This window comes from Melospiza melodia, unplaced genomic scaffold (assembly GCF_035770615.1).
Source record: "Melospiza melodia melodia isolate bMelMel2 unplaced genomic scaffold, bMelMel2.pri scaffold_18, whole genome shotgun sequence".
Classification (NCBI taxonomy): domain Eukaryota; kingdom Metazoa; phylum Chordata; class Aves; order Passeriformes; family Passerellidae; genus Melospiza; species Melospiza melodia.
The window spans coordinates 13,030,464-13,053,929 of record NW_026948525.1 but is presented as its reverse complement, the minus strand read 5'-3'; the positions used below and the strand labels follow the sequence as shown (position 1 = coordinate 13,053,929).

The 23,466-nt window shown below is 50.9% G+C and overlaps 1 protein-coding gene across 1 annotated transcript; it reads right to left on the bottom strand.

Annotated features, from left to right (window-relative positions):
* Window positions 1-21,166: 21,166 nt before the first annotated feature.
* LOC134433381 (olfactory receptor 14J1-like) lies at window positions 21,167-22,718 on the bottom strand (the record flags this gene model as incomplete). Its single annotated transcript, XM_063182238.1, has 2 exons — window positions 21,167-21,173; window positions 22,174-22,718. Coding segments are annotated over 2 exons (552 nt in total), but the record flags the coding sequence as incomplete, so codon positions are not given.
* Between the last annotated feature and the right edge of the window lie 748 nt (window positions 22,719-23,466).

Here is a 23,466-nt window from a genome sequence, read left to right as displayed (position 1 = left end):
AACCATTCCTCTTTTCAGATATGCATTGCCAAAATTGATACTCTCCCTAAAAATTTCCTATATGCAAGGGTATCTCTCAGAACAAAATCTGCCAGCACTGGCTGGCCTTGGCCTCTGGTGGTCACCTCTCATCTGCCCCTGAAACACTGGGGCTCTCTTCCTTCATTCCTATGGAAAAGAACTGGCATTCTTGTCCAGGGACCATGGCCAAAATTAGAATTTGGCCTCCCAAATTCTGTATATCCAAGGATTGCTCCCAGACAAAAGTAGCCAGGACAGAGAGGTCAGGCTGGCCCTGTCCTCTGGTGATTTTCTTAGAGTAAAAGCTGAATGTTTTCATTTAAAAACACCTTGGAGAGGGGCCAGAGACCTCCAAAGGAGGGATTTGGAGGCCTCGGGCACATGACCACTATATATGGACAAAGGAGCTCTGTGCTCTTGTGGTGGTTTTGCATCACAGAAGTGATGTTCTAAGAGAAGATGCTAGGAATGTCCTCCGTGTCTGACAAAAAACCAATCAGTAATTAGCTTGGAGAATTGACAATCTGCTAAACTACTACAGAAACTGTACACACCTCTGTGAAGACACATGTTAAAGATGAAAAAACCGCTGGGGTTCAGCCACAAGCCCCGGGCAGGGGGAGGAGAAGCCATCGGCCCCTGGCCGTGCTGCTGATGCTGTGTTCTGGCCTGGCTGCTGAGATCCTGGCCCTCCCCCCAGCACGGCCCATCCTGACACAGCCCCAGCGCAGCTGCTGCGGAAACCTCCATCAGCCGCAAGCACTGAGCCCAGCCAGGATCACAGAACCATCTGCAGGCCCCGGGTGAGATATGAACTCTTTCAGTGCTTCTATCCTCCCTCAAGGGAGAGAAAAGGACAAAGTGCAGGGTCATAGAGGAGCAACATGACAACACCAAGGTCAGTGAAGAGGAAGTCGAGCCCCTGATGGGGGGGATGAGGAGATGTCCTGATCTTGGGGCTGAAATCCTCTTGTAAAGCTATGGAGAAGTATGTAATTGATACATCAGACTCTCTTTTTCCCTATAAGACATTGAAAAGTATGAGGAAACTACTTGTTCAGCAAAACCTTCTATGGCAACAGCTCTCTGGCCACAGAGAGAAACACAACTTTCCCAGGCATTGTTTTGGAAAAGCCTTTGGAGAAGATCAGAAAAAAGAAAAAATTCTTAGCTTGACTTGCTGCACTTGGTATTTTAAACAAGTTGAATTTGTTACGGAGATTTGTTTACCAAAGGGTGGGTTCTTAATTAGCCAATTGTGATGGCGTTTGGATTGGAGGATCAATTAGGTCAACTTGTAGCGAACTAGGGTATAAAAGTATGAGTTTGTTAATGAAGATTATTGATCAGCCTTCTGTGAATCATTGAGTCAATGTCTATTATTACCCGGCCGGGAGCCCTTAACGTGACAGGCCTCCATGCTAAAGTAAGCAAATGTTGAAATAGCTGTGATCCCATGAGAAGTCTGAACAGAGAAAGAGAGAAGAGTGTTGAGACCCTGTGCCCTCATGAAGAGGAGAAGTTCTCTGTATTCAGAGATGAAGATGATTTCAGAAATAGGTGAAGAGGACCTTTGCTCTTAAACAGCTCATCTTTAAAATAATACCCCATAAGCAGACATGGCCCATGAACACAGCTGTGGGAAAAGTTGTGGAAAAAAGGAGAGGGACTTCACAATTGCAGATTTGATTGGCAACTGCTATTCACTGAAATTGAGAGCAATGAGAGAATTATTTTCTTATGAAGAAGTCTCCATAGAAAGAAAGAGAGACTCCTCTCCCCAAGAGAACTGAAGGAAGGCTCTTATACAAGTGGTAAACTGACTTAAACTTTTAGGATTTGTCTCATTACATTGTCAGTAACAAATAAAAGGTTGTAGGGAGAGGAGAAATATTCTAAGAGTTTTGTTCTGCTTCTTATTTCTCTTTCTTTGAGATACTATTAATAATCTTTTCTTTATACCCTTTTAAAGTTTTGAGCCCACTTTGCCTTCTTCCAAATTTGATTTCACAGCAGAAAATCAGTAAGAATATTCTAGTGGGTGCACAGGTAATTAGCCAACACTTAACCCACCACACTAATTGATGCATTGGCTAAGAAATCTCATATTGGTGATCCAAAACCACTACAGAGAACTACCTGATGAACTGCATGAGAACAGAGGGAAATCAAGGCAGAGCCATGATTTGTCAGGACTTGCTTGATCCTAATGAGCCCTGTGGTGCATTTGGAGCTGAGCCCTGGAAGTTCAGGGCCTGAGAAGAGATTGCACAAACCTTTCCAGGAGTCAAAGTCAGAGGAAACACCCAAAGTGTCTCAAAGCATGAATATGTCCCACTGAGGTCCATCCCCAACACAGGCTCCTCATGGACTCCTTGGAGGAGAGAATTGGAGGCCAGGATGGCACTAAATGCTCTCAGAGACTCAATGTGGAAAGGAAAATTCAAAGTACCTTAAAAATTTTGAGTATCTCAAATCATTGATGAGCCCCACTGAGTGTCAGTACAGAGCTCTCAAGGGACTCATTAAAGCAGAAAATTGGGGTCATGATTGCACAAACTTCTCATAGAGTTTGTATGAAAAGTGAAACACCAAATACTTTAAAATAACTGAAGTACCTTGAAGCATAATGAGCCCACTGAGTATTGTTACTGACAAAGCCCCTCCAGGGACTAATTACAGCAGATAACTGGAGGCCATGTTTGCAATAAACCTCCCAGAAACTCCAAGGCAAAAGAAAACCCCAAAGTCCTTTGAAAAACCTACAGGCCCTGGGAGCATGAAGGAGCCCCCAGGGCCATTCCTGAGCAAGGCATCCCAGGGATTCCTTCCAGCAGATCCTTGAGGCCACTGGGATGTGGGCTAGGGGGAGGAACCTGAGGGCAGGACAAGGGGCTGACAGTGCCCAGCCTGGATGGGGCTGTGCCAGGAGGCCCCAGAACCTCAGGACAAGGTGTCTCCTCCCAGCGCTTGGTGGCACAGACCCTGCTGCACCAAGACTTGGCTTCTCTTTGTCTCCACTGTCATCTGTGCCTGCAGTTCTCTGCTCTGCCTGGGGCCTGGGGACACTTTCTCAGTCGTGTCCCTTAGTGGGACCCATTAAAAGTCCAAGAAACTTTAGAGTTGCATTCTGCCGTGGAGTTCTGGAGAGGTTTCTTCAGCTCCCTCTCAGGGACTGATGTTCAGGGTCTGAGCACAAAGCCCCAGAGGCTCATTAAAGTCCTTGTGCTGTGTCTGTGCTGCTGAGCTGGGCTGGGCTCCTGGCACAGATGCAGCTCCTGGTAACCAAGAAGAGCTTCAAAAGCACATTTCTCTTGATGAGCAGCTCTTCTGCCAGCCCAGCAGGGCTGGGGCACTGCCTGCAGCCACCCCGGGCACAACACAGAGGCACAGAGAGCTTCAATCAGTCAGGGCTGGGAAGGGGCTGAGAAGTGCCTGGGGCAGAATCACTGCCAGCCCTTGGCACAGGAACCTCTGGCTGCAGGACAATGCAGCTGCAGCTCTTGGAATGATCTCCTAAAGCTGGAATATCCCAATGCCTACAGACACTGTGAGTACATTCTCTGATTGTCTCTTGTGCAGAGCAGCCAGGGGTGCCCAGGGCTGTCCTGCAGAGCAGGGTCCTGCAGCCCAGGGCGCTGTGCTGGGGCAGGGACTCTGCTGCCTGCCAGGGAACGCTCTCAGCCAGCCCTGACAGCTGCTCCCAGCACTGGGGGACAAGGTCTGGGTGGGAGGAGACAGCTGGTAAGGCTTGGAAGTGTTCTCATGGTGTGGAGAGAATGCTGCATTGTTCAGGACTGCTTCTCAGATGTCACTTAACGGCAGAACATTTCCAAGTAGATTATACAGGGAGCACAGCAAGGCAGGGACTGCATTAAAGGGAAAATCTTGCCTTTGTTATTTAATGCTCAGGGTTGCCTGGATGGGAAATTGCACATAGGTATTCATCTTGCCATTCAGGTTGAAAAACTAAAAACAAAAAATTTCTCACAGATTTGAATAAAGCAGGCAGTGACAGAAATCAGCACAGGGCCCTTTACAGGCAGCATCAGTGTTGATTTTCCAGCGTCCTCAGCATTCCTCTGACATTGCTGTCACAGCCTGCAGAGCCAGAGCTGCCCCTGGGCAGTGCCTGACCTGGGAGGGATTTGCAGGGCAGAGCTGAGCCCCCAGGGCTGGGCTGGGCTCTGGCAGCACTGCAGGGCCCAGCCCTGGGCACAGGGAAGCAGCTGCTGGCAGGGACAGCTCCAGGCAATAGAGCCCTGGGCAGGCAGTGGGGGGAAACTTACTCCGGGATGTGCTGGGATATTTTAAATCCTCTCCAAACCCAACTATTCCATCATTTCTTTTCTTACAGATCCTCATGTAAAGGCACTTTAAATGTCCAACAGCAGCTCCATCAACCATTTCCTCCTGCTGGCATTGGCAGACACGCAGCAGCTGCAGCTCCTGCACTTCTGCCTCTTGCTGGGCATCTCCCTGGCTGCCCTCCTGGGCAACGGCCTCATCATCAGCGCCGTAGCCTGCAGCCGCCTCCTGCACACGCCCATGTTCTTCTTCCTGCTCAACCTGGCCCTCAGCGACCTGGGCTCCATCTGCACCACTGTCCCCAAAGCCATGCACAATTCCCTCTGGGACACCACGACCATCTCCTACACTGGATGTGCTGCACAGGTCTTTTTTTTTGCCTTTTTCATGTCAGCAGAGTTTTCTCTCCTGACCATCATGTGCTACGACCGCTATGTGTCCATCTGCAAACCCCTGCACTACGGGACCCTCCTGGGCAGCAGAGCTTGTGCCCACATGGCAGCAGCTGCCTGGGCCAGTGGCTGTCTCAATGCTCTGCTGCACACAGCCAATACATTTTCATTGCCCCTGTGCCATGGCAATGCCCTGGGCCAGTTCTTCTGTGAAATCCCACATATCCTCAAGCTCTCCTGTGCTAAAACCTTTCTCAGAGAACTTGGGCTTCTTGCAGTGTGTGCCTGTTTAGGACTTGGATGTTTTGTGTTCATTGTTTTCTCCTATGTGCAGATCTTCAGGGCCGTGCTGAGGATCCTCTCTGAGCAGGGACGGCACAAAGCCTTTTCCACCTGCCTCCCTCACCTGGCTGTGGTCACCCTGTTCATCAGCACCTCATTTTTTACCTACCTAAAGCCCCCCTCCATGTCCTCCCCATCCCTGGATCTGGCTGTGTCAGTTCTGTTCTCAGTGGTGCCTCCAGCCCTGAACCCCCTCATCTACAGCCTGAGGAACCAGGAACTCAAGGCTGCAGTGTGGAGACTGATGACTGGATGGTTTCAGAAACATTAAACTGCTGGCCAATTTCTGCAAATCACTTGTAATAAAAGTCATCTTTGATACTTCTGCTTGGTTTCATTTTGAAGGTTCTTTCTCTTTTTATTTTACTTTTTTCACCTTTTCCACTAATAAATATGATTGTGCCATTTCTAATTGTGTTTCTCTCCACCTTCCTTGTGGCAACAGCCTGTGTCAATGAGGGGCTGTGCTCTTGGTTGCTTTAAAGGAACTAAACGATCTCCCAGCATTGTTTTCACCAGAGATGCCCCTTCTGTTCTCTTCTCTGGAGCTGCAGCAGCAATGTCTGTGTGCAGAGATGGGGCAGATCAGTGCTGGCCCAGCAGCTGTGCCCACCAGCAGCAGCACTTGGTGTTGCCAGTGCTGCTGCCGTGGCCCTGCCCCGCTGCCCTGGTGGCCCTGGTGTTGCTGCAGGGCCTGAGTGCTCTCGGGGCCGGGCACAGCCCTGGGGGTGGCAGTGCCGGGGCTGCAGCAGGGACAGGCCATGGGCACTGCTGGGCAACGCTGATGCCTCAGGCCAGGGCCGGGGGGCTCCAGGCTCCTTGCCCAGGCTCTCTCAAGGACAGGCCCAGGCCAATGCTCAGCACAGAAAAGCCCCGTGAGCAGCCCCAGGCTGGCCGTGGGCAGGCTGGGGGCAAACAGCATGGCTGGGGCTCTGCAAGGGCCCTGGGGCAGACGGGAAGGAGCAGCAGAGCAGGGGCTGATCCATCCCCAGTGCGCTGGACAGCCCAGGGCAGCGTCCCAGAGTGTCCTCATGGAGCTGCCAACAACATCCCCCCTCTGCAGCCCTGGCCTCTCCCCCAGCTCACACAGGTGCCTCATCCTTGCAGGCACAGACACAGCAGCACTGGCTCAGCAGCCCCTGTTTGCATTGCACGCAGCAGGGGGAGCACCCCCATGCTGTTGCTGTGGGGACATGAACCTGAGGGAGCACAAATGCCATCAGCCCCTGGGGCCAGCAAGGGCTGGGGGACACCAGGGAAACCACTCAGGTTTGTCCTGGCCTCTGCAGTCAGCCAGAAAGTTTGTTCCCATCAGCTGGGAGTTTCCTGTCCCACTGCAGATGCTGTTGCTCAGAGCCAGGGCTGCCTGGCAGCCACCCCCAAACAGCCCTGAGCATTTCCTTGGCTTCACCTTTGCTTTCTTTACTCTTCCTGCTCTAAATTTCTTCCTGTTGCCTGCCCCTGTTCCTTCCCCTTCAAACAGCCTATCTCTGCCCTGGTACACCATTGCAGAGATTTGTATTGCCTGCAATGCTGGCACTGGCTACACCATTCCTGATCCAGCCAGGAGCCATTGCCCTTCTTGGCCACCTGGGCACACTGCTGGCTCATGTCCAGCCTGCTGTCCATCAGTGCCTTCAGGGCCCTTTCTGCCTGGCCGCTGTCCAGCCACTTTGTCCCCAGCCTATAGAGCTGCAGGGGTTGTTGTGGCCAACGTGCAGGATCCAATACATGGACTGGTTAAACCTCACCTTGTTGGATTTGGGCCCTGGATCCAGCCTGTCCAAATCCTGTGCAGAGCCCTCCTACCCTCGAGCAGATCAGCACTCCCAGACAACTTGGTGTCATCTGCAAATTTGCCAATGGTTGACTCAATCCCCTCATCCAGATCATCAGTGCAGATATTGAAATCCATGCTGGCTGGCTCTGATCCCTCGGCCATCCTGTGGGTGCCCTGTGATGGCACTCAAGGTGATCTGTTCCATAACCTTGCCAGGCACCCAGGTCAGGCTGACAGACCTGGAGTTCCCCAAATCCTCCTTCCAGCCCTTGTTTGGGTGGGGTCACACTGGTACCTCCAGTTCTCTGGGTGGGAGTGTTACCCAAAATTTGTTAAAATAGAAAACTCCTTAACACCAATGTAGCATTAAGAAGCAACATTCTTTATTCAGCCAGATACACGGGGGACAGCTCCTCCCAAAGCCGTGCATGCTGAGTACAGGAAAGTTTCTGTTTATTTTCTGTATTTTGCACACATATGCATTGATTGTCCTGGACTAAACACATGTATGAATATAATTTCCCCAAAATCATTAACGTATTTCCCCTCCCCTTTACCCATGTGTTCTTCTGTCTGGCGGTCTCCCTGGTGGTCCCTGGTGGTCGTGGACCCCAGTGTTCCCGTGGGCCTGGCTGAGCTGGCAGGACACTGAGGCTGCTGAACTTCCAGTTCCCCTTCTCACACAATGGGCATTGAGTGGTTTCCACAGGCCTGGGGTTGTGGAGAACAAGCTCCAGGTGTCAGCTTACCTGGTGCAGACAATTGATCATCTGGTATCATGAAGTCACAGAGTGGGCTGTGACATCACAGAGTGGGTTATCTGGGGTCATTGAGCAGCTATGACATAACAGATTGCCTCTGTGACACCACAGGACAGAAGTCTGAAATCACAGAGCTAACTGTGACATCACACTGCAGAGGTCTGCCATCACAGAATTGGCTGTGACATCAGAGACCAGCTGTGTGACATTAGAGAATGGGCTGTGACATCCCAGAGCAGGCTGTGACATCCCAGAGGGGCTGTGTGACATTAGAGAATGGGCTGTGACATCCCAGAGCAGGCTGTGACATCCCAGAGGGGCTGTGTGACATCCCAACAGGGCTGTGTCTGGTCACTGGGTTGGTCACTCCGCCCCAGCTCCCCCTCACAGCTTCTCCCAGCAACTCCAATGCTGTTCATGCCCAGCAGGGTCCCTGTCCCCCAGGATCCCCCCAGCCCACCTGGAGCCACAGCCTCCACCAAAGGATGCTCCACAGGATCCACCCCAGAGCCTGACAGGGGACAAGGGGACAGGGCTGTGTGACCAGGACACCAAGGACATGGATTATCCAGGTCATTGTGGCCTGGGTTGGGTTCCCCAGGGTAGGAAAGATGTCTGGCAGCTGGAGCAGGGTCTGGGAAGGGCCTCCAAGGTGGGGCTGGAGCCCTTGGGCTGTGAGCAGAGGCTGAGGGAGCTGGGCTGGTCCAGCCTGGACCAGGGAAGGCTGAGGGGCTCCTCATGCCAGCCTGGCAGTGCCAGCGAGGAGGGGATGGAGAACACAGAGCCAGGCTCTTCACAGGGAGCTGGGGGCAGACAAGAGCCAATGGGTGGAAGGGGAAAGAGGGGAGATCAGCCGGGACAGGAGGAGATGAAATGAGTCAGGCTGCTTTCAGCATTTCCTCAACACCAAGAGCAGCGTGACCTCCCTTCTCCATCCACCACTGACAGCTTTGCAAATCAGGATTTGTTGGAGCTGTTTTGCACCACACCAGGATGAGCATCCTGATACAAGAACTAATTGTGTTTGTATCTATTAAAGAACCACATTGTGTGAAATTATTTTAGTATGGAAATCACTTGTGGATGGTGGACTCATCAGATGCTGCAGGGACCATGCACATGGCTCAGGGAAGAGTGTGATTGTTATTAAATTGTGTCCTGTTCCACTATAGTCTGTTGGCCATGAAGAGAAACTTTCTGTGCCTCTGAGTCTCATCAGTTCCTGACCCCCAAAGGACACAAACCTGATGAGTTGTGGTTCCCATCCCAGTGGTGGCACTTGCACCTCCCTCCACCCCCAGAGCAGAGCTCCCTTGTCCCACAAAGTCTCTGGCAATGCAGGGATGAAGGAAACAGGACAGGCTGTGGGGAATAAAGTGCAGGGCAGTGCCCAGGAGAAGAATGACTTTTGCATTTGATGGAGATGTGCCTTCCCTTGTCTTTGTTGGCTGACAATAAATGAACATCCCTCTGTGTCTCAGGCAGCTCCTTCTCCAAGGAAAGCAGGTGGGAGTTGGAGCCAAGGAGCTGAAACCTGCAGGTGCAGCCCGGGCTGGAGGGAGCTCAGAGTTGCACAAGGCTGCTCTGAGTGCCAGGGCTTGGATGGGGGAAATGGTGGGGTGGGGGTAGGGACAGAGTCTGATTGATTGTCAGCCATGAAGGGTCTTGATTTTTATATCTACTCAAACAGCATGAGGAGTTACTTGGATTCATTGTCAATTGGAGATTGCTATTAACATTCCCCTGTTAATAAAATAAATTAAAAAAAACTGAAGCAGGACCTAAGAAATGTTTTCTCACAGTGTTTTTAAATAAAACATTTTCAGTTGAATGCACTTATGAATTCTCTCTTATTAACCACACAAGATTTGGAAACTGAAATCAAATTATCCCCAGAGGTTTGGCTTGTTAAGGAGTTCTGAAGTTTAATGAGCCCTGGGACACTGAATTCCTGCACTGAAGAGCTGAAGGCTGAACAAGCCCCTGGAGCAGGAAAATTCAGCAGCAGCCTCCAAGGTGCTGAGGATGTCAGCAGCCCCCACTGAGGCCACCCCTGCCCAGAGACCGTGGGGGAATGGGCAGACAAGGAGAGCGTCCCTGGGGCTGAGGCAGCACAACTCAGAGGCACCAGCGGCTCCAGCTGGGAAATGGAGTGTGGAATGTGGCTGGGAAAGCCCTGCCTGGGCTGGGCCAAGCCGGACACAAAAGCCCTGACTCCCATCCTCCAAACAACTCTCTCAAGGAGACATTTAAAAGGAATTACAATTGTTTGTGTACTCTGAGTTGGACTCTCTGGAAAATACCAACAAGAGATTGTCAGGGGCTCAAAACAACAAAACAGGCTTTACTGGAAACTTTAGAAAATCAGAGAAACTTTGGCAAAAGGTTTATTATGACATTGTAGTGGTTTTGGTTTGTTAATTTAAGATTTTTCTAATTGTGAGATTTCCTAATTTATGTACTGATGAGTGTGGTGGGTTTTATTGTCGGTTAATTATTTGTGTATTTATTTTGTTTTGAGATTGGATTACGAGAAAGGTAAAGTAAGCCAAAAACTTTAAAAGGGTTTAAAGGAAAATTTTATTAAAAATAAATTTAAAAGAGAAAGGTAGTAAGAATTAAATTAAACTCTTTAGAACACTTTTTTTTCTCTGCACCTTTTTCTTTTTACTGACAATGTAAAGAAAGTAAACTTAAAATTTCTACTTAGTTTACTATTTGTAGAATACTCTTTTTTTTCAGTTTAATTCTAAAATGTTTTAAAGAGGAGTTGTTTAAAGGTAACAGTTTTTATTTTATTCTAAAATTATTTTTATCTCTGGGAATAAAGATCTTCTCTTGGGGATACTAGATTACTTCTTTTCCCCTGCCTAATCTTTTGATGAAATTACAGTTATTTAAATGTTTGTTTACTTTAGTATGGAAGTTTTTGTTTGATATTATTTTGAATTTTGGTTTTTAGTTTTATGTGTAATAAAGCAAAAGAGTTTTTTCTTTATAGTTTATAAGAAGAATTTAGTTTTAAGATGAAGATATTTTTTTCTTCTTTTTTTCTTTGGGATTTAATTTCTTGTTTACTGACTTTGATGGTTTTATATTGTTTTTATATGCTTGTATTTTGGGGTTTTTTTATACTTGAGGGAGTATTGAAGTATTGAAAGGATTAACACCTGACCTGTCAATAACTTGTGGTGGAAGTTGTGGTTGGACTCTCTTGGGATTGCTTTTATGGTTTGTTTTTGGGGTGTTTTGTGTTTAATTTTAGTTGTAGGGTTATTTTCTATAGGTTGCAGGTTGTAGAGGTTTATGGTTTGAGTGGTGTTGGGGGAAGGGGACTTGATCGTAAATTTTAATACGTGTGTCTAGCTTTGTTCTGGTTAGGGTTTTGTAGAACCTCTTTTTTTCCGGTTTGGTAGTTTTTGGGGTATGGTTTGGTTAGAATGGGGTCAATGGAGGGGGCATCCTGGGGGAGGTGGGGGAAAGGGGCACAGCCCACGGCAGGGCTCCTTGGTTTGGTTTGGTTTGGTTTGGTTGAGATGGGAGCCAGGGCCAGAGCCTGCTGCTGCTTTGTTGACTGGAAAAGAAAGAGGAGGTTCCTGGTTTTTTTCATCTTTGACATATGTGTTTCACAGAGGTGTGTTCAGTATCTTAATAGTTTAACAGATTGTCAGTTACACAAAAAGTTTTGAATTGCTTTTGAAAATTCTTCTCGTGTCAAATGATGACAGACATTCAATCAACAAAAAACACTTCTCAAAGCATTGACTAGGCCCATTCGACTTGACAAACTGTAAGCCTGTTCAATTTAATATTAATCAAAATTTGCAGGAGCACAGAAACAGAAAACACAGAAAGACAGAAAGACAAAAAGATATAGAGAGGCACACACAGAGCTACCAGCTCCTGGATTTCAGTGGTGTTCAGATGGAAATTCCAAGAGGAGGTAGGGTCAAGATGGGTGCTTGCCTTGTGGTCAGCCTTCAATACCCCTTGGTCTTGCTGGACCCTTCCCCCAGGTGGGCCTTGGGCTCATTTGGTCCCTCAGGAGCTGGGCTGGGGCTGCAGAGGTGGCTGTGGAGCATTGCCTGTGCTGTGCCAGGGACGACAGCCTGCAAGGACAGAGGAAAAGGGCAGGGACACCGTGGGACAGCCTGGGCTGCACAGGGCACAGGGATAGGCAGCAGCTGCAAGACAGCCCTGCCAGAGCCAACTTGGGCAGCACTTTGGCCATGGCTGCTGGGCCTTGGCCTGAGGCAGGAGCAGGAGACAAGTGACCCTTGCAGGCCTGGGGCCTCATTGCCTCCTTGTCCCTGCTCAGCAGCCTGGCAGGGGCCACCCCATGCTCCTGCCCTTGCCATTGCACATCCCCACATGCCAGTGCCCATCCCGGGAAGAGCCCTGAGCAAGGAGGGAGGGACAGGATCTGCCTGGCCAGGGCTGGGGCTCAAGCCTTGGCCCTTGGCATTCCTCAAACACATCCAGCTTTGCTCAGCACCACAGACACCTTTGCCTTGTTTGTCCCCAGCTGTCATCACTGCCTCCAGTGTTCTGCTCTCCCTGGAACCTGGGGACACTTTCTCAGTCCTGTCCCTGACAGGGATCTCTTCAAAGTGCAAGAAACTTCAGCATTTCAATGTAACTGAGTTCTTGAGTGTTTTGTGTCATCACTGAGGGAGCTGTGACATCACAGAGCTGGCTATTGCATCACAGAGTAGGATGTGAGGCGATAGAGCAGACTCTGCCATCATAAAGTGTGAATCTGTGGCATCAAAGATTGGTTTGTGACATCACCAGGTGGCTGTGTAACATCACAGAGCAGGCTGTGACCTCACAGAACAGACTGTGACATCACAAAAAGACAGTGACATCACATGGTGACTTTTTTGACATCACAGTGTCTTCTGTGGCATCACAGAGATGGCTGTGTCACACCACAGGTTGACGTCTCAGATGACTGTGTGACATCGAAGGAAGGCTGTGTGACATCACAGGGGCTGTGTGAGGTCCCTGGGGAGGTCACTCTGCCCCGGCCCCCCTCACAGCTCCCCCCAGAGCAGTCCAACCCTGCTCATGCACAATGGGGTCCCCTGTCCCCCCGGGTCCCCCCGCCCCTGGCCCCGCAGCCTCCCCCAGAGGATGTTCCACGAGATCAACCCCAGAGCCTGACACGGGGACGGGGGGCCGGGGCCCTGGGGGTGGCACAGGGGGACAGGGACCCCCCGGCAGCATCCCCATGTCCCCCAGGGCCAGAGTCTGGGACAGGGCTCCTTCACCCTGTTACAAACGAGGGCTTGAGAGCACTGAAAAAATCCCCAGCAAAGGATCAGCAAAAACCAGACTGAATATTAAGGGACAGCAGCACAAAGTTCCTTGGCAAGAGTCACTCTGCTCCTGAGTGGACACTTCAGGCACACCAAGGAAACAAAGCAACAACAAAACCAAACCAAATCCAGGCAATCATACCAGAAATGAACCAAGAACTGTCCCTGTGTGTGTGTAACACAAGGACAGAGAGAGTAAGGATAAAAGGAATATGGCCCAACAGCTTACAGAGCTCAAACATAACAGGAGTTAACTTACACCTTAACTGGTACCTAAAAACTTCGCAATTTAGCAAAATAACAGCACTTAAGACTATTTAACCTAACTTAAAAACTATGACAATTGAACAAAGGAATAACACTTAACAATATTTAACTTAGCTAATAACTCAAGTTAAACTTAACAACATAGCAAAAGAACAACTCTTAGCAGCATTTAACTTTGTTTAGACCTTGTGACTTAACTTACTTACTGATACCTGGATATCTGACTGACTCAGCTATCCAAGGCACTCAAGCCCCTCAGAGAGCAGCATTTCTTCCGTATTTCCCCAGCACAGGCACTCCTGTGTGCACACAGACACAAAGAGTCAGTGCAAGGCACCTGTGAGAAATTCCCGAGGGCAGGAAATGCTCCCTGTGGATCCTTTGGCAACTCCCCAGTGGGCCAAGGGTCGAGCCTAGAGGAGTGGGGGGATCGGCCCAGGCTCTGTCGATGTTGGGGATCCCCGAGTGCAGCAAACGCGAGAGTTCCCGGCTGGGAGAGGCCCCACTCAGATGGAGTCACTGGCCCAGGAGAGCTCCAAGGGCTCCTTTTGGAGCGCTGTGTGCAGGGCCCCAAGAGAGGGGCTTCAGTCCCAGCAATGGTTCATCCTGGCCGCACTTGGCATCAACAGCTTTCTTTGGCAGGGTGAGAACAGGGATGTTGTGCCACTGGGGTAACAAAAACACCTTTCAGGCGTTGCAGTGTGTTGCAATTTCCTGTTTTAGACTTCCTAGTCACCTCCCAGGTGTGGCAATACCCCTCTCCCTTCCCCCTTGCCCCTTTGCTGAGTGAGTTCTGTCAATCAGGCTTAACATTCCAGCAAGGCCTCGTGTTGTTGGTCAAGTTCAAAGGATGCCCTTCAGGCCTGGGGGTCATTGGCCTGTCTGGGTGTCATCGTCCACTGAGACCCTGCCCCTCCCACCTGGTTGGTGGCTCACGTGTCCCTTCCCCTCCCCCTGTCCCTGGGCTTAAATTGACCAAGGACCATGTGCTTGCCTTTCTGTTGGAGCTGTTACCTGAGATTCAGACCTCTGTGACCATGCAATAAACTCTGGATATTAACCCTCTGGCAGAACCCATCTCCTTTCTATTCACCATCGCCTGAAGACTTCCCACCTGAGGTAAACTGAGTTTCTACAAGCCTGGACTTGTTTTAGCCCCCAGCTGCAACCTCCAGCCAGCCAAAAGTGTCTCTGGGGTGAAACACCACAGTTGCCACCTTTGGCCTAGCAGCAGGGGTCAGACGGGCCCAGGCACAATCTATCAGGTAATATTGGGATTCATATTCCAATACCCAGGGCTCCTCCTAAAGGAATCAGGAACTGGTTGGGCAGCAGAAGTGACTGGAGCTGACAGTGTTTACAATAAGCTGCAGAGGAGCTGAGCCCAGGGGTTGTTGGCCAAGGCCGAGGCCCAAGGAGCATTTCTCAGCTGGTAGGGCAGCCTGAGAAGGGGAGGGGGGAATGCAGCAGCACAGGGCCTATTGAACCAAGGGACCATTATGACACTGTGAGGCCCTGTGACACCAAGGGACCATAGTGACACTGTGGGGCCTCATGGAATCATGGAGAGCACTGTGACATTGCTGGGCCTCATGGAACCAAGGGGGGCATACTGACGCTGTGTGGCTCCATGGAATGTAGGGATCATTGTGACACTGAGAGGCCCCATCAAACCAAGGGTCCATTGTGACACTGGAGGGCCTCATTTAACCATGGAGGCCATTGTGACACTTTGGGGTGTCATGGAACTAAGGGGCCATTTTGACACCATGAGACTCAATGGAGCCAAAGGTCTATTGTGACATTGCAAGGCCTGATGGAATCATGGAGACACCATTAAGACACTTTACAGCCTCATGGGACCAAGGGGCCATTGTGACACTGAGGGGCCTTAGGGAAGCATGGGGACCATTGTGACACTATGAGGCCCCATGGAATAAGCAAAGCATTGTGATACTGTGAGGCTTCATCGAACCAGTAAGACCATTGTGACCCTGGGGGTCCCCACAGAACCAAGAGGACCATTGTGATACTCTGGGGCTTCATGAAACCAAGACACCTTTGTGACACTGCAGGGCTGCACAGGACTAAAGCTCCAGGGTGGCACAGAGGGGCCTTGTGTCATCAATGGTCCATTGTGACACTGCGGAGCCAAAAAAGACCATTGGGACACTGAAAACCCTGAGGTCCAAAGGTCCATTGTGACATTGCAGGGCTTATGTTACAGAAGCATCACGTGACATTGTAGGGCCTGGGGAACCACAGAGACCATTGTGACACTGCAAGGCCTCATGGAGTCATTGGTACCATTGTGACACTGAGGGGCATTTACAAGACTGTAGAAACCAACCGGAACAAGGGTCTATTGTGGCATTGCTGGATGCCATGTAATCATGCCACCATTATGACACTGCAGAGCCCCATGGGTCCAAGGCACTATTGTGACATTATGGGGCATCGTAAAAACAAAAGAACATGGAACAGATCTGGCTGGCTTGGCCTCCCAGGGACCACCAAACTGGTCCAGCTAACGTTTGCAGGTTGAGGGTCTCTTCTCATCTGCTGCTGAAACAATGGGGCTCTGTGCTTTCCTTGCCATGGAAAAGAACTGTCCCTGTCCTCCAGGCACCCATGGCTGGCAGTGGGAGTTCCACCTCCAACATTGCCTGTTGTGACAGACTGGAGGAGATTGTTGGTGGAAACATTTAGTGTGTGGGGGAGGAAGGGGCAGGTCCAGCCTTGCCCTGCCCTGGAACCCCAGCACTGCCCTGCCCTGGAACCCCAATCCCCCCAGAGCCTCTATCCCAGCCCAGCAGTGTCTGCCAGTCCTTGGCACAGCACAGGCAATGCTTCACAGCCACCTCTGCAGCCCCAGCCCAGCTCCTGAGTGACCAAATGAGCCCAAGTCCCACCTGGGGGAAGGGCCCAGGGAGACCAAGCGGTTTTTAAGGATGACAACAAGGCAAGCACACATCTTGACCCTATATCCTCTTGGAATTTCAATCGGAACACTGCTGGAATCCAGGAGTTGGTACCTCTCTTTGTGCTCCTCTGTATTTTTTTGCCTTTCTCTCTTTCTGTCCTTTCCTTCTATTTCTGTACTTTTGACAATTTGAGTAATGTAAAATTCAAATAGCTTAGAGTTTGTGAAGTTGGCCAAGTCAGTGCTTTAAGAAGTGTTCTGTGTTTATTGAATGTTGTATTAAACCTGTTGCTAAAATTTCTCCAATTATCTAAAGTTCCCAGTAAAGGCTGTTTGGTTGTTTGGAGCTCCTGAGAAGCTCTTGTTGGTATTTCTCCAGTGCATCCAACTCAGAGGACACAAACAATTGTAATTCCTTTTAAATGTCTCATTAAGAAAATTGTTTGGGAGATGGGATTTCAGGGCTTTTGTGTCTGGCTTGTCACAGCCCAGGCAGGGCTTTCCCAGCCACATTCCACACTCCCTTGCCCAGCTGGAGCCGCTGCTGCCTCTGAGTTGTGCTGCCCCGGCCCCAGGGACGCTCTCCTTGTCTGCCCATTCCCCCACGGTCTCTGGGCAGGGATGGCCTCAGTGGGGGCTGCTGACATCCTCAGCAACTTGGATGCTGCTGCTGAATTTTCCTGCTCCAGAGGCTTGTTCAGCCTTCAGCTCTTCAGTGCAGGAATTCAGTGTCCCAGGGCTCATTAACATTAAGAACACCTTGAAAAGCCAAGCTTGTGTAAGTAATTTGATTTTCATTTTCAAATCTTTTGTGGTTAATTAGATGAATTCCAGTAATGTATTCAAACGAATTAGATTCTATTTAAAAACACAGTGAGAAAAGATTTCTTACCTCAAATTTAGGGGTTTTTTCCCTGTCAATTTATTGATGTATGCAGTCTCCAGGTGACACTGAATCCAAGTACCTCCTCATGCAGTTTGAATGGATATGAAAATCAAGACCCTTCATGGCTGACAATCAATCAGACTCTGCCCCTACCCCCACCCCACCATTTCCCCCATCCAAGCCCTGGCACTCAGAGCAGCCTTGTGCAAATCTGAGCTCCCTCCAGCCAAGGCAGCACTTGCAACTTTCAGCTCCTTGGCTCCAGCTCCCACCTGCTTTCCTTGGAGAAGGAGCTGCCCGAGACACAGAGGGATGTGCATTTATTGTCAGCCAACAAACCCATGGGAACCGAGGTGTGTGCTGGAATTCAATGCCCTCCCCATCCCGCAGCAGCCCTGCATTTCCCTCCTGCAGCCTTGGTCTCCAGCACAGCCATGAAGGCTCTTTGGGCTCTGGACTGTTGCGGCAGCCCTCAAGGGCAGCTGAGCTCTGCCTTTGGCACAGTCAGGCCTGGCCAGCGCAGGCCATGCTCAGCAATTCCCTGTGTGTGCCTGGCCCTGCTGTCAGCCCCGGCAGTGGCTGCGTGGCCCCTTTGTGGCCCTGTGCTGGCCCAGCCATGGTGGCCCAGCCCCTGTGCAGGCCCAGCCCAGGCCAGGAGCATTGCGGCTGGAACGGCCCCTGTGCCGTGGTGCCCACAGCAGCCTTGGGGCTCTGTGCCCCATTGCCTCCCTGCTGGGCAGCCTCTGCCAGCTCCTGCAGAGCCCGTGGCACCTGTGGGGCTGCACAGACAGCACTGCCCCAGGCTCTGCCAGCCTCTGGGCCAGCAGAGAGGCAGCCAGGGCTGGCCATGACCAGGAATAGCCCTGAGCCCTGCAGGAGGATGGAGCTGGGCCACAGCCAAACTCAGCCCAGGCCAAAGCTGGAAACAGAAGCCAGGGCTGCCAAGGGCTGGGCACCGAGGCTGGCACTGACAAATGTCCTGACCCCCTCCCTGCTCTGTCCATGCCACCAAGGGCACAGAGCAGCCTCCTCTCTGGGCCACTTGCCTGTTTGCAATGCCTTGCACAGGCGCTTGCCCTGCCCCACAAGGCCTGGCCTGAGTCCTGCCCCTGCACGCTCAGCCAGACTGAGATGGACACTGATGGTTTCTGGGCCAGGCTCTCTGAGCCCAGCCCAGCTCCCTGCAAGCTCTGCCAGCTGCCCTGAGCTCTGGGCAGCACCAAGGGCCTCTCCCCAGCCCAGCCCAGCCGGCTCGGGCCCCACAGCTCTGCACAGGCCAGGCTGCTCTGGTCACTGGTCCCACAGCCTCAGCCCCTGTCAAGGGCACAGCAGCAGCTGCAGCTGCCACAGGACTCAGCCCCAGCCATGGGGGAAGGTGCTGGGCCAAGGCCAAAGGAGGCTCCCTGGCTGCCCTGCTCCCCTCGGGCTGAGGTGCTGAGAGCTCTGCAGCCCCTGCTGCCATCCCATCTGCCCAGGGCAGCACAAGAGCCCCGGCCTTGGGGCCCTCAAGAGCTGCTCCTGCTCAGGGCCCAGGGCCCATGCCAAAGCTGGGGCAGCCACAAAGCTGTGCCCATTTCTGTTCATTGCTGCTCTGAAGGGGATGGATCCTCAGCCACTTGGAGAGTGCTGATGAATTTTCCTACTCCAGAGGCCTCTTCTTTCTTGAGCTCTTCATTTCAGGAATTTAGCAACAAATGCTCATAAATATTTTTGCAAAATGCTTGAAAAAGAAAAGCCCCTTGGAATAATTGAAGTTTTCAATTCTTCTGTGGTTAATTAGATAGATTACAGAAGTGTATTCAAAGTGAATATACTATGTTTAAAAAATGCAGAGAGAACTGTTTTTTTCCTGTTTAGTGTTCATTTCCTGACTATAAATTTTTATCCGCTATGTCCAATTGGTATTGATCTCTAGGACCTTCTAATGCAGTCTGAATAGATATGAAAATCAAGATTCTTCATGGCTGACAATCAATAACACTTTGCCCTCACCCTCTCCCCACCATTTCCCTTATCCAACCCCTGGCACTCCTATGGATCAGGAACGGTGTGGCTGGGAGGACCAGGACAGTGATCTTCCCTCTGTTCTTGGCATTGGTTAGGGAGCACAGTGTTAGGTCACAGGCTGCCCAGGGCCGTGGGTGAGACACCGTCCCTGGAAGTGTTTAAGGACAGACTGGATGTGGCACTCACCGCCATGGTCTGGGTGACAAGGTGGTGTTGGTTGGACTTGTTGCTCTCCAACGTCTTTTGCAGTCTGGTTGATTCTCTGATGATTGTAACACTGCAGGGCCCTGGAGAAGCAAGGGGCCATTGTGACACTGGGGGCCTGGTGGCACTAAGAGGACCATGGTGACACTGTGTTAGACATGGCAGCACAGAGCCAAGGGGCCATTGTGACACTGTGGAACCAAGAATAGCATTGCTGTGTGGTGTTTGTGAGGTGCTCAGGATGAGGTGAGAGATGAGAATCTGACTCCATGTTCTCAGAAAGCTGATTTATATTATATCAAAATATATTATATTATATTATATTATATTATATTATATTATATTATATTATATTATATTATATTATATTATATTATATTATATTATATTATATTATATTATATTATATTATATTATATTATATTATATTATATTATATTGTATTGTATTGTATTGTATTATATTATATCATATCATATCATATCATATCATATCATATCATACCATACCATATCATATCATATCATATCATATCATATCATATCATATCATATCATATCATATCATATCATATCATATCATATCATATCATATTATATTATAAACTATACTTCAGAAGAAGAAGAATACAGACTGAAGGCTTAACAAGAATGATAATGAAAACTCCCTACTGACTCCTCAGGGTCCAATACAGTTGATGGTGATTGGTCATTAGTTAAAACAATTCACATGTTTCGATAAACAATCTCCAGACCACATTCCAGAGAAGCAAAACACGGAGAAGCTGAGGCTTCTCATCTTCCCAGGAGAAGAAATCCTGGCGAAGGGAATTTTCAGAAAATATCACATTGACATTGCTGCACTGCCAGATCTCATGGAACAAACGGTGCATTATGACAATGCAGGGCCTTGGGGGACCAAGGGACATTGTGACAGTGCAGCGGCCCAAGGATCCAAGGGACTTTGTGACAGCAAGGGGTCCCATGGAACCAAAGGAATATTGTGACACTGGGAGTCCTCATGGAACCCTGGTAACACCAAGTTGTCTGGGAGTGTGAATCTGCTGGAGGATAGGAGGGCTCTGCACAGGGCCCTGAACAGGCAGGATCCAGGGCCCAAATCCAACAATGTGAGGGTTAAGAAGTCCAAGTGCCAGGTCCTGTACTTTGGTCATAACAATCCCTGCAGCACCACAGGCTGGGGACAGAGTGGCTGGACAGCTGCCAGGCAGAAAGGGACCTGCAGGGACTGATGGACAGCAGGCTGGACATGAGCCAGCAGTGTGCCCAGGTGGCCAAGAAGGCCAATGGCTCCTGGCCTGGATCAGGAATGGTGTGGCCAGCAGGAGCAGGGCAGGGATTCTTCCCCTGTGCTCAGCACTGCTTGGGCAGCACCTCGAGTGCTGTGTCCAGTTCTGGGCCCCACAATTTAGGAAAGACATGGAGGGGCTGGAGCATGTCCAGAGAAGGGCAACAAGGCTGATGAGGGGTCTGGAACACAAGTCCTGTGAGGAGTGGCTGAGAGAGCTGGGGTTGTTTATCCTGGAGAAGAGGAGGCACAGGGGAGACACGGTGGTGTCAGGGCACAGGTTGGACTTGATGATCTCCAAGGACTTTTCCACCCTTGCTGATTCTGGGATTCTCTGGAACCACCCTTGGAGCAGTTGCAGGATGAGCCCTGGGCCTCCTCTGCAGAAGCTCCAGGAGCGCAGATCCCTCAGCTTCTCCTGCCAGCCCCAAAGCCCATCCTGTCAGTCCTGCAGAGCCTCTGCAGCTCCTCCTCACTGCCCAGAACAGGGAGCCCCAGAGCCAGACACAGCAGCCCAGATGTGCCCCCCTGGCCTGGGGTGCCTCTGGCAAGGGAGCAGCACCAGGCACTGCAGGAGCCTGCAGACAATTCCTGCATCACTTGTAGGATGATCCTGCTGCCCAAGGGACGTTCCCATGGTGCCAAGTCAGGATCTGCAATGGGGAGTAGGGTCAGAGAGGAAAGGGCAAACAGGGATGGGCTCCTTGGAGGGGAGGGAACAGGGGTGGGCAATGGGAAGAAACTTGTATAAGGGAAGAGTAAAGAAAGCAAAGGGGAAGCATAGGAAATGCTCAGGGCAGTTTGGGAGTGGCTGCCAGGCAGCCCTGGCTCTGAGCAACAGCATCTGCAGTGGGACAGGAAACTCCCAGCTGATGGGAACAAACTTTCTGGCTGACTGCAGAGGCCAAGACAAAGCTGAGTGGTTTCCTTGGTGTCCCCCCAGCCCTTGCTGGCGCCAGGGGCTGATTTGTGCCTCTCAAGTATGTCCCCACACCAACAGCCTGGGGCTGCTCATGGGGCTTTTCTGTGCTGAGCATTGGCCTGGCTGTGTTCTTGAGAGAGCCTGGGCAAGGAGCCTGGAGCCCCCAGGCCCTGGCCTGAGGCGTCAGCTCTGCCCCAGCAGTGCCCATGGCCTGTGCCTGCTGCAGCCCCGGCACTGTCACCCCCAGGGCTGTGCCCGGCCCCGAGAGCACTCAGGCCCTGCAGCAACACCAGGGCCACCAGGGCAGCGGGGCAGGGCCACGGAAGGAGCACTGGCAACACCAAGTGCTGCTGCTGCTGGGCACAGCTGCTGTGCCAGCACTGATGTGCCCCAGCTCTGCACACAGACATTGCTGCTGCAGCTCCAGAGAAGGCAACAAAAGGGGGATCTCCAGGGAAAACTTTGCTGGACTGTGGCAGTCTTCATATGAAATAAATCCTTTTTTTCATTTAAAGGTATCAAGAGCACAGCTCCTCCCTGACACAGTCTACAGGTCACAGTGGACCTGTGGAGATACAAAATGAGATACAGCAAAATTGATTGCTTTCATTTAGGGACAACATTGAAAAAGGTAAACAATGAAAAAGAAGCTCCAAAATGAAACCAACAAGAAGTATCAAAGACAACATTTACTACAAATTATTTTCAGAAACTGTCCAACAGTTTAATGTTTCTTACATTGTCTAGTCATCAGTCTCCAGACTGCAGCCTTCAGCTCCTGGTTCCTCAGGCTGTAGATGAGAGGGTTCAGGGCTGGAGGCACCACCGAGTACAGAACTGTCACTGCCACATCCAGGGATGGGGAGGACATGGAGGGGGGCTTCAGGTAGGCAAAAATGGCAGTGCTGACGGAGAGGGAGACCACGGCCAGGTGAGGGAGGCAGGTGGAAAAGGCTTTGTGCCGTCCCTGCTCAGAGGGGATCCTCAGCACAGCGCTGAAGATCTGCACATAGGAGAAAACAATGAACACAAAACAACCAAATAGTAAAAAGACAGTAACAGCAAGAAGACCAAGTTCCCTGAGATTGGAGTGTGAGCAGGAGATCTTTAGGATATGTGGGATTTCACAGAAGAACTGGCCCAGGGCATTGCCATGGCACAGGGGCAGGGAAAATGTATTGACTGTGTGCAGCAGAGCATTGAGAAAGGCACTGGCCCAGGCAGCTGCTGCCATGTGGGCACAAGCTCTGCTGCCCAGGAGGGTCCCGTAGTGCAGGGGTTTGCAGATGGACATGTAGCGGTCATAGCACATGACGGTCAGCAGATAAAACTCTGCTCCAATGAAGAACAGAAAGAAAAAGAGCTGTGTGGCACATCCAGTGTAGGAGATGTTCCTGGTGTTCCAGAAGGAATTGTGCATGGCTTTGGGGACAGTGGTGCAGATGGAGCCCATGTCAGTGAGGGCCAGGTTGAGCAGGAAGAAGAACATGGGTGTGTGCAGGTGGTGGCCGCAGGCTACGGCGCTGATGATGAGGCTGTTGCCCAGGAGAGCAGCCAGGGAGATGCCCAGCAAGAGGCAGAAGTGCAGGAGCTGCAGCTGCCGCGTCTGCCAATGCCAGCAGGAGGAAGTGCCTGATGGAGCTGCTGTTGGACATTTGCTGGGGCTGCACATGGGGACCTGTTCATGGAGAAAGGACAGTGACAAGTCAGGAGAAGCTGCTTTGAGCCAAACCTGGGCCATTCCCTGCAGACTGTCTTGCTGGGACTCACCCACCCTTGTTCCTTCTCTGGGAAAACCTTCACCTGGGTCCCTGCCTGAGCGCCAGTTTTGCTGGCTGAGTGTGCCAGGAGCAGCCAGGCCTGTGCATGGGGGCCCTCAAGGAGCCATCCCTGCCCCACTGCCCTGGGTTTGTGGCCATGGGGCAGAGGGACAAGGCTGGATAGTCAGGATTTGTCAGAGGAACCACTCCTAATGCAGAAAGGCTTGGCAGTGTCTGCACTCCCATTTCTAAAGGAAATAGAGG